Source organism: Elephantulus edwardii, unplaced genomic scaffold (assembly GCF_000299155.1).
Source record: "Elephantulus edwardii isolate Elephantulus edwardi_28Jun2011 unplaced genomic scaffold, EleEdw1.0 scaffold00077, whole genome shotgun sequence".
Classification (NCBI taxonomy): domain Eukaryota; kingdom Metazoa; phylum Chordata; class Mammalia; order Macroscelidea; family Macroscelididae; genus Elephantulus; species Elephantulus edwardii.
In genome coordinates this window covers 10,336,549-10,348,155 of record NW_006399827.1, presented here as the reverse complement: position 1 = coordinate 10,348,155, position 11,607 = coordinate 10,336,549, and the positions used below count along the sequence as shown (strand labels likewise).

The window sequence follows — 11,607 nt, the reverse complement described above, 5'->3', positions numbered from 1 at the left end:
AAATATGTTTTAAATAAATGGTTTAAAATGAGAAAGGGTGTACATCAGGGTTGTATCCTTTCTCCATATCTATTCAATCTGTATGCTGAGCAAATAACTCAAGAAGCTAGACCCTTTGAAGAAAAATGTGGCAACAGGCTCATTAACAACATCCATTATACAGATAACACAACCTTACTTGCTGACAGTGAGTAGGATCTGAAATTCTTATGCAGATTGAAGACTACAGCCTTCAGTATGGATTATTTTTCAATATAGATTATTTCTCAACATCAAGAAAATGAAAATCATCACTGATGGACTGATAGGCAACATCATGATAGATGGAGATAAGACTGAAACTGTCAACAAATTCATCTTCCTTAGATCTACAATCCTGGTACAACCCTTGGTGCCAGGAGTTAGGAGCTCAGAGATCATTGGGAGTTTGTAGTCAGGAACCTTTCCAAATTACTGAGGAGCAATGATGTCACTTTAAGACTAAGTTGCACCTCATTGAGCTCATAGTCTTTTCAATGTCTTCAATGTATCTGAGAGCTGGACAATAAGGATGACAGAGAGGAATTAATATGTTTGAACTGAGATTTTGGTGAAGAGTACTGAACATCCTATGGACTGACAAAAGAAAAAAAAAGATATGTCTTGGAGAAAGTACAACCAGAGTGCTCATGGAGGCAAATACGACAAAGCTTCGTTTCACATACTTTGGACATGTTGCTAGGAGAGGGTATTCCTTGGAGAGGGGTATGATACTTAAAAAGGTGGAGGATTGGCAAAAGAGAGGGAGACGCAACCAGATGGATTGACAGTGACTGTAGTAATGGGCTGGGATTGTCAGAGATAATGAGGATAGAATAGGGTTCAGACCTGCTGTTCATAGAATCTCTATGAGTTGTACTTTAATTGATAGCACCTAACAACAACACCTTAACAGATAGCTATTTTTAAAAAGATCACTCAAATAAATCATATAAACCACACGAAATAATCTTTCAATTTTATCTTGTGCTTTTTCCACTTTACTGCATAGACTTTGTTCTAGGTTATTCTAAACACTTTGTGAATACAATGTTAGTGTTGTATTATCTCATCAAGAGGATATGTCTGAAATTATTTGAATATTGCTAACTTCCCCCCTTGACTGCTATAAGCACATCTTTGTTTAATATTTTGATGCAATATATTTTTAGCAGATAAGATACTCAAAAGTTCAATCTCTAATTTAAATTGTGTGAATATATTTTAAGTTCTTTTTACCCTAAAATTGTCCTCCCACACAGTTATATGGAATGTTTTGTTTTATTTTACCACATTCTACTAGCAGTTAGACTGTTTTTTTAAACATTTGACATTTTTGTTACCTGCTTAATTTTTATTTTCTTCTAGCCTACTAGAAAAAAATGGTTTACTGAATTTGGAAATTAATAGTAATGATGGTTATACAACATGATGAACATAATAAATGTCACTGCTACATATGTAAAAACGTTGGCATGTATCTTTATGGATATACCACATAAAACTCTTTGCAACAATTTGGGCTGCCTTTTCCTTAGGTGTTTAGAGCTGCATTAACAGCCAGGACATTTGCTTTTAACTAGGTGTTACACTCAAAGTCTTGGGAATCACTGAGAGGGGGAACTTACTTCGGTTGATATTTTTGTCTTAAATGATACACAAAACTGCAACTCTTTACAGGTTAAGGATGTTATATGTCTAAAAAGTAAGAGCTGGGAGAGCTTCTTACAGGAGGTGCATGTGGGCTGCTGTCTTCTTGAGACTGTCATTCTGGCTGTGTGGCATCAAGGGTCACCAGGATAGCAAAAATGGTTGGCAATGATTGATTGTAGCTCTGAGTTGAGAATTCTAAGGATATCTGACAAGTTAACATAGCTGTCATGGGCACAATACTGGAGTGTGATAAACCCAGAGACGTTTGTTGGTTTCAATTATTTTTTAAAAAAATTATTGTTAAACATAATAAAACACATGCCATCTTAATGATTTTGACATACAATTCAGTGACATTGATGACATTCTTTAAATTACGTACCCATTTTGTCTTTTTCATAGCATTCTACCACAATTAAAACTTGATGCTCCTTAGGCAAAAATGTTCCTCTTTCCCTTCTTCTCACCTCTTGTAGCCAGTAATAATCTTTGATTTCTAACTATTTATTTCATATAAATGAGATCATACAGTGATCCTTTTGCAACAGACTTCTTTGCTCAGCAGGTTTTAAAGATTCATCCGTGTTGTGGCATGCATCAGAACTTCAGTTCTCTTTAAGGTTAAATAATACTCTGCTGTATGTATGTACATTTTATTTATCTATTAATGTGTTGATGGGCATTTCTGTTGCTTCTGTTTTGCCTATTGTGAGAAATGCTACAGTGAACATTGGTACAGATTTTTAGCTCCTGCCTCCTCTTGTTCTGAGTATATACTTAAGTTACTGGTTGCTATTTTTGTGGAAACCTATCAGCTTTTTGGCTGACTATGTTTACCTGCAAGTCACCTAGTGGTTGTGGTGTATTTACCCAAGGGCAGGGGAGCAGGGAGAATAGTACCCACCAGTTGAAAACAGTGCTTATTTGCTCAACAGATCATGTCTTCCTTCAGATCCTATGAAGAGACGTTTATTAAATATCTTTTAATATTCTTTTAATGATAAATAATGTAGTCTGTCCTGAAGGATATGATACATAAGATGCTAGTAACAAAAGGAATTGTCAGGCAGAGAAATGATAGAAAGAGGTGACAGTGTCTAGGAACTGTTTAGAGGCTAAATGCTGGGAGTTCAGGAGTGGAGGAGCTCTCAGGTGTCAATCACCCTGAGCTGTTCCTCAAAACTGAAATGAGTTTCCCATTCGGGTTTGTAAAATACTTAGAGCATCTCAATATCCTTCCACTTTACCAGAAGTAAGTTTGACTGACTACAAGTTAGTGACAGTAGAAGAGGAAGAAAGAGAACAAGTGAAGGAAAGGAAGAAAAGTTTTGGATAAATATATTTATTAAAATGAGGAAAGAAATGGCTGAGGGGCAGAGGAGCAAGGGCATGATAAAAGGAGGATGAGAAGCAACTGAGAAAAAAGAAAAATTGAAAAGAGGTTAAAGGGAAAGGGGGAGGAGGAAAGGAATTGTCAGTGTCGGGAGTAGGAAGAATGGAGGAACAAAAGGGGAGAAGCGAGGAAGAGAGAGGGGAGGGTGGGGGAGGGGCCGAGAGGAAGAGGAAAGTAGGGAAGGGGAGGAGATCTTGAACCCCATTTCAAAGCAATTTGGAAATAATTCAAATATTTGTTTCCTACACATTTACAAAGACATTTTAGAAAGAAAACATTAACAAAAACTCAGTCTATAATTTATATAAATGCTGATAAATATTCTTATGCTATGTTAAAAACAAAATTTAAGTTGGCTTAATTACAATTTTTAAACATTCAGGAGTGTTTATGGGAGAGGTAGGTGGATCAAAACTCTTTCTAGGCTGTTAACCCATGAAACCCAGAAATAATTTCCAGAATTGTACTTGTTAGTTTTAAACAATCAGTTTTTTTTAAAAAATAGCATGTAGTTAGACTTTTATTTGTAAAATTGGTTTATATATGAAAACAAATTGAAGTACTTTTAATGACTATCTTAGTGGTAAATTATTAGTGGAGTATTAGTGAAATAAACTATGGATTAATTAAAACAAAACACAAAGTAACATTTCCCTTCAAAACCTTGAAATATTTGAGGCAGTTTCTGAAAACAAAAACAGCCTGACTAGAAACAGGAGTAAAATGACCTACTCTTACTATTTTTAAAAGCAAAAAAAACCAATTTGCTTTCCAGTTAGGTCTTTTAGTCTTAAAAAGCATGTCTAGCTAAGATTGTATTAAGTTCATGCAGTTTGATATTATAATTATGAATTTAAAAAATTTAAACTTTAGAAATTAAAATATTAAAAGCTGTATAGAGTTCAAGAAAAAAAAATCTTATTTATACCTCAGTTATCTGAAACTTGGGTATGAACATTTTCTGTTTTGTTACTTTCAAAAAATTTTTATTTTGAAAAAGAACATTATTATTTCCTTGAACTGAACAATTTTCTTCCAAATCAATCAGGGATCTACTTTGCATTTTCCTGTGTAGAAATTCAATAAAGTTGTTCATTATCTTTTTAACCAAATAATTCTTGGAATGAAAAATGCAAAGAGCAGTAATTGTTTGGTGTGAGGAATGTTATTGACCATTTTTTTTACGTGTGTCAACAGAGTTAGGAGCAGTTTAATCTAACAATAAATTGAATTTGGAAATGTCCTTTTAAAAATATGCTAACAGAATAAACTATTCCTTCTCTTACTCTAAGTTTCTATTTTTCAAATTGAAACAAACAAAAAAAATTGAACAGTTGTGTCACACACACTGTGACTCACAGAAAAACAAAGCTTGTCCTGAAAATACACCCCCCCCCCCTTTGCTTCCCTTTTATCTTTGGAATAAATACACATTTCTTTCTAAGGTTTTTAAACACTGGACACTTTTGAATGATAATTTGAAAGAGGAAATTTTTCTTTTCTGGGTACAGTTCCTTTATATTTTATGAGACCTCCTAAACACATAATTATCCTCATTTATGTGACAGGAGAAAATGCTGCATGTGCTTTTAAACTGGGACTAATTTACACTTTTTCAAAGTTTATTGGCATTTAAAAGAATCACACTAAGACTTCAAGTTACAGAAAGAAACAAAATATCCCAAGGTAGTAACAATGATTAAACAAGAAAACAACAGCAACCAAAATAAAGAAAGAAAAACCCAAACAAACAAAAACCAAAGGCTTACAAAAACTTTGAAATAAAAACATTCATTTGTTAGGAGATGTTCACTTTTCTTCTTCTAGATTTCATAGCAACCATAATTTTATTTCAAGCTGAATATTATTCATTGAAAAATTAAAACTAATATTTGAATGTGTTTCCTTTCTGCTGTCTACTTTTTTTTTTTTGGTATGTTCTCCCTTATTTTAAAACATGGTAAGCTTTTAAGTCACTGTTACACCTTAAAAAAAAGTCACTGTTAAATGTTAGATTTTAAGTGACATATATTCTGAGGACTAATTAAAGAAGTTAATCCAAAAGAGGAAAATTTATATTCTCACTACAGTGCTATTTACAAAATAAAAAATTGCTGCCTTTATAATAAAAAAAAAATTTAATTTAAAAATACTACCTGATGTCTATATGCATGTATCTACTATATTGGATATTATGTGTTTACAAACAGTGACAGTTCTGAAAACTTTGAGGTTACATGGGGAATACTTAGGGAAAAACAATAAGTGAAAAAAGTGAAAAACTGAGATTACAACTATTAAAAAAACCTATAATATTGGCAAACCCTAGAAAAAAAATATTCCAGACAAAATTTTACATAATAATGAAGTTTTGAGATTTTTCCCCCTTCTATTTCCAATTATAGCAAAGTTGTTTATTCTCTTAAAATTTTCTTTTTCTATATAGTTGTAAATTACAAGGCAGGAAAAATGGATCAGAATCACATTTTTTTAAGATGGAGTTAAGTTTTAGCATTTCTAAATGCAGAGGATAATTGAATTTTGTAATTAGACCACTTTTTGCAGAAAAAATGAAGGGGAAGATAAAGAGAAGGAAGAACTATTATTAAAGAAAATATTTCTAATCCTTTCACAAAAAACTTTGTCATTTTTTAAAATATTTGGTTTATTTAAAATATTTTTAATAAAACATTTATTTCTAGTTTTTTCTCAAATAAAATTTAACTACTCATTGAAGACTAATTTCCCTCAAAGAAGCTATGTAGAAAATTAAAAATAAAGTGTTTGTTAGTTGCTTGCAGAAAAAAAGGAAAAGAATAAATCATGGCATCTCAAACCTCTCACTCTTATCCTGAACCTAGGAATCTGAAGCTTGACCAGAAAGCAGCTTTCTTTCAGGTTAATTTTTGTGCTGTGCTCACTCAGAGAGGAGATAAGGCACCAATTAGCATCATTCAGTGCCCCCCCCCCCCCAACAGCCTAAAATAGCCAGGTCACTGAGGCAAAACTGATTTGGGGGTTAAAAAGGTCTGTATCTCACCCCAGCTGTCTCCTTCTTTCCCTTGTATTCTTGCAGCCTCTGATTATATACACAGAAGCCATTTTTGGGGGAGGGAGGGGGGAGGATTAGAACTCAGTGAAACAGCTTCCCCCTCCCCCCCCTTTTTTTTAAACAAATACTAGTTTCCATGTAGCAATCATCCATAAGTTTTTGAAGATTTTTAAAGAGTACATTTTAACTAAATGCCTATTTTTTCCCCTGTCATTTTAATCCCTTAAAAAAACCCAATTTCTTGCTTTTAGATTTTTCAAATTGTATTTTCTTTAGTTGAGTGAAACTTTACAGTATTTTTTCATGTGATATTTTTATTGTCTATTTGTAAATTAAGACAACCAACCAACTTAAAAAGAAACTAAATGAAAGGATTCTTTTAAAAATGCTTGCTTCCCTTTGAATGTAAAAGGTGGGCTGCATTTTACAGGAATTTAGAGGTCAGGGTAGGGTTTTGGGCGAGGTGTAACTTGCTTTTGTTTGGTGGCTAAAGGGATAGAGCAGGATGGATCCCCTGGGAGAAAATCCGAGGTGCTTCAACTAAAATTTAATAAATTAAAAGGATACAGTGCTGAGATGTCCTGCTTAGTACCCTCTGCCTTGTTCTCCAATATCACAGAAAAGATTTAAGACTGCTTTCTAGTGAAAGGCCAAAGAACACAATACCCTTTCTCAGACCATCTTTCAGCTTTTTCGAAAGTTCACCCCCACCATCACCAAGAAATATCCCCAGGCAAAACATCCTCACATTCTGATAGTTTGTATTTTCTGGACTTTAATTGCCCTTTACATTCTACTGGTTCTGCACTTGTTTTTTCCACTTAAAAACGCTTATGTTTATTGAGTGCCTACTATGTGGTAGGCGATTGCTCTGTTTCTTGGCTTCTTTTCAAATTATGTTTGTAATCAGAGGAAAGTAGGGAGGGTAGGGTGTGTGTGTGAGTGCGCGCGCGTGTGTAAGAGGGGGTTGGCTGAAGATGCCTTCCACCTCCCAGGGAAGAATACATTGTCTTTCGACTCAGCAACTAATAGCTTCTAGTATTTTTAATTTCTATTGCCCCACGGACGGAAAAATATCCTAGAAAACGAAAATCCGACAGACACGTGGCTGGCTAGAACAAAACGCTGATTTAGAGAGCGATTCTTGATGGTGGTGGTGGAGACAGCGAAAACTGAGTGGGAAGCACCCCCCTCGTCCCCAGGCCGGTCCCAGCCCGTGCCTTCTCTCCAGCGCGCCGGGAAATCGGGAGGGAGGGGGCCACAAAGGTGCTGCACGTTGTCTTTCTAACTCCCGACTTTTTGAACCATCCGGCAGAGGAGCAGTGAGCCGAAGTCGGGTATCTGCTCACTGACTACAAACGAAAAATAGTAACAATAAAAAAAAAAATTCAAGGCATTCATATCGGTGAAGGCAACACGTGTTGCGGGGCCGGGCCCGGGCTGCAGGCGACCGAGACAATGGGGTCGGGACGGGGGAAGGGGAGAGTGACCCCCTTCCTCACCTGCCCTCGCAGCACGTGTGCCCCCGACAGAATCGTCTCTCCCTCCTGCAGAAGGCAGAGCGAGCTCAGAGTTTCCGCCCAGTTCTGGGTGACTCCGGCGTTCCCGGTGGTGGGTCCCCTCTCCTCCCCACGTCCCCCGGCCAAGGGGCCGCGCTCTCGGCCAGCCCCACCCCAGCTCCCGCCACAGGGAACCCGCGGGCCTCGCCCCCCGGCCCGGGACCCTGGCGGCGCGTGGCCCGCGCGTCCCGCTCTACGCCGTGTATCCGGGACGCCGAGCGGCGCAGCGCACGCCCCCTCCCCCACCGCCGACACAGGGTGCGCTCGCCCACGTGTCGCCCCTCGCCCTGGCGGGCGGTCCCCCGGGCTCCCGGGGCCAGAGGATCCGGAACGAGGAGTCCGAGCCGAGGGCAGGGACCCGGGCGGCGCCGCTTCCCCGTCCCCAGGCGCGCGGGGGAGGGGCCGCGCCCCTTCCTCACATCCCCCGCCCCTACTTCCCCTGGCGCCGAGCGGAAATCGCCCCCTCCCCCCGCGGGCCTGACCTGGGGACGGGGGCGGGGCCTCGCGCCCGGCACCCCCGCCTGGCCCCTCTCCCGCCTTCCCGCCGGGATCCCAACCCTACGTCCTTAAGTTCCGAGACCCGAGCCCAGCGCCGGGAGCGCTCCTGTCCCGGCCCCGCTGGGAGCTGGCGAGGGGACTACACCTGTCCGCCCTCGTGCCCGAGAGGGAAAAAGGGACCATTTCGATTTGCACTCCGTCCCTCCTTCCCTGAGACCTCCTCCTGGGGTGGGCAGGGGCTGGCCGGAGATACCACCCTCTGTCTTCACTCCCACCCACCCTTTCCAGGGGTCATTCTGGGTCGGAACCGCGCGCTCACTCCGCAAGCCCCGAACCATTCTCATTCATCATCCAGATTCCCTGTTTGCTAGCCCCTTTCTCCTGTGGGAGTCCCGAAACTTGATTTCCTGAGGGTCCCTGCATCCCAGCGAAGACCCCCAGTGTTCCCACTTCCAAGCTCTGTGCTAGCCGGGCCCACTCGTTCCCGACACCCCGAGGCGAGAAAGTCGAAGGGTCGGGAAGGACGAAGAAGAAGGAGACCCCCTACTTAAAAGCTGGAGAAAAGGCGTCTTTCTTTTTTAAATAGCCGGCTCTCGCGACCCCCTCCTGAAGACCCCAGAGTCCTCGGCTTCTCTTTGTCTTTCTCGAACGTCCCCCGCCCGCCCGTCGCAAGCAGTTAACTGGAGTGGGGTGGGTAACCACTTCTCCTACGAATAAACCACAATTCTACATTTTGCCCTAACATAGGGGAGATTCCAGACCCTCGCCCAGCTTGGCTCGGGGATGGGGAGGTGGGGGCGGGGCACCTTCTCTGGGGCCAAGTCCCTATAGAGGGGGAGGGGGCAAGCAGAGCAGGCGGGGCGCCGCCCCCACCTCTCCATTTTGTCCGGGAGGGTGGGTCGAGGGTCCCCCCCCAGGCGGAAACTGGCGAGCTCCTCAGGGCTGTAGGGCCCAGGGGCCCTGTGGCGTCAGGGGTCTTCCCCTGCAGGGTGGGTGGGGGCTTTCACCACGTGGCTTCGCCTTTTTTTTTCCGCTCCATTTTTTTCAAGCGGGTTTTATTTAGAGGCGGCGCCAGGGCGGCAGCGGAGAAACGTGACACACCAGTCCGCTCCGAGGGGTTTCGGACCGAAGAGAAGACGCCGCCGCCGTGTCCTCCGCCTCCCTGCGCACCGCCGACACTTCTCCCCGGGCTTCTCCGAACTCCCGCCGCCGCCGCCCGCCTTCCAGCCCGGGCTCCGGACAGCTCGCTGGGTGGGTGGAAAGAAAGTTTGCGCTCGGGCCGTCGCCTCCCCTTTTCTTGGCCTAGGAGGCTCCCCGCGCGCACCCGCGCCCGCTCGCTTTGGCCTGTCCGGGGACCACGTCCTGCCCCGAGACCGCCACCATGAACAAGCTTTACATCGGCAACCTCAACGAGAGTGTGACCCCCGCGGACTTGGAGAAAGTGTTTGCGGAGCACAAGATCTCCTACAGCGGCCAGTTCTTGGTCAAATCCGGCTACGCCTTCGTGGACTGCCCCGACGAGCACTGGGCCATGAAGGCCATCGAAACTTTCTCTGGTAAGAGCGCGCCCACCGCCCAAAAAAGAACCACGGACGACGCCCCCTGCCCCCCCCAGACATGGGACCTGAGCTTTCCTTGCCCCTTAACTCCTCAGTTCCTTCAACTTGGGGGTGTTGCGCCCCCTTACCGAGCCACCTCCTTCGACGCCCTCGACCCCCTCCCCCGACATTTCGGGATTTCCTGACCCCGTTCTCTCAGTCCGAGAGGAGAAGCTGAGGGTTATAGTAAAGAGATTCCTCCCCCAACACTGATCGGGAATGAGCTTCCCTTTGGTAATAATGAGGGCTGATTTGAAAGCACTGAGGGTCCCCGTCTGGGCGTTATCTCCACGCCCAGCCCTCCCTATCCGCCGCTGGACGACCCCCCACTTTGCACACCCCCACTTCCCAACATCCTAGGCCTTTTCATAGCGGCGAAGGGACCCCTCCCCACCGTCTCTAATCTTCCCCCCTCCCTCGTTCCCTTGGGGACTGCAGCCTTCAGGCTGGGCCTGGGAGGAAGGGGGTCCCGCCTCCCGCCCAGGGCCCGGGGCTTGAGCCATTTTGATTTGAAAGTGGGGCGTGAGCTGGGTGGCGCGGCGGCTGCGCCGGGTCGCCATACTGCTTCCCGAGACGCCGAGGCTGGGCCGAGAGGCGCGCGCCGCCGCCGCCGCCGGGGACCCTCCCCGCGGGGCCCCGCTCCGCTCCTGCCGCCGGCCCCAGGCTCCCCGACAGGTGACCGCCCGAAGCCTGAGCTCGTCCCTGGCTCAACACAAACACAAAAGTTTCCTTCTGCGCCCTCCACGCACACACTTTGCGAGAAACGTGGAGACCTTTCTCTCCTAACCGGGTCACCCGCCGTCTGGGGGTCGGCAGGCAGGGCGCCCACACAAACACGCCGCGCACCTTCCAAAGCGGCCAGCGCGGTCCTCAACTCCACTGGCCTCAGTGAGCAAACGAACAAAACACAAATTGAGAAAAGATCGTAATCATGTCTAGCCGCCACTTTCCGAGAGCCACCTTTCCAATCCTGCTGCGGAGCCCGCCGCCGGATAGGAAGATCTCGAATCCCAGTAACTCAAGGGTAACCCCTGTACCCGGTCCTTGCTCTTCCAGCCCCCACCTCTCTGTTTGAGCTTTAATGTTAATGTACTTTTCCCCCCCTCCCTAAAGGAAAAGTAGAACTGCAAGGAAAACGCCTAGAGATTGAGCACTCGGTTCCGAAAAAACAAAGGTAGGGAAGACCTCTTCTGGGGAACTGGGGGGCTGAGAGGCTATGTTTGGGGGGGGTCCCCAGATAGTCCAGGGGCAGAAGTCCCGTTACTGGCCTTCTCACCACTACCCCCCTCGTCCCTGGCTCCGGATGTTGGGGGCAGGGAGGAAAGATTGGCCAAGCTCTTGTTGAATGGGTGGTTTACAGCTTGTAAAAAAAAAAATGTTGGGGCTGTGGTGGGCTAAATGATGTGTCTTGAGGACTCAAAGGAACGAACAGAAAAACAAAATGGAAAGGAAAAAATCTAGTGGAGTTCGCTCCAAGTGTGGGGTCATTTTTTGTGAGGGGAAGCTTAAAATTCTTTGAAGAGTTCAGACTCAAGGCAATTTCTGCAACTTCCTAGCAGGCCTCATTTCTCCCCTTTTCTCACCCTTCCCCCTTTCTCATAATTTTGAAGTGGTTTTGGAGGGCTCTCCTTTACTCCTGGAGGAACTGGAATGGGTTTCCTATCCACTCCTAGGGGGAAAAAAAAAGGAGAAAAAGAAAATTACCTTACGCTTGTGCTTTATTTATATTTTTGTTACAGGCAAGGACTTCCCCCCTCGCCCCATATAAACCCCTCCTCCAGGCACCCCCCTCATTTTCCAGAGAATATGCTTTGGCTGTACTATCCTTTTTGAGCC

General features: G+C 44.3%; 1 protein-coding gene across 3 annotated transcripts in view; it reads left to right on the top strand.

Moving 5' to 3' along the window:
* Positions 1-9,554: 9,554 nt before the first annotated feature.
* The window catches only part of IGF2BP1 (insulin-like growth factor 2 mRNA binding protein 1), a 47,826-nt gene continuing 45,773 nt past the window's right edge, over positions 9,555-11,607 (top strand). For all 3 annotated transcript variants that reach the window (XM_006889327.1, XM_006889326.1, XM_006889325.1), the window contains exons 1-2: positions 9,555-9,729; positions 10,885-10,945. In XM_006889327.1, coding sequence (XP_006889389.1) covers positions 9,555-9,729; positions 10,885-10,945 — 236 coding nt within the window. The remainder of the gene's footprint in view (positions 9,730-10,884; positions 10,946-11,607) is intronic.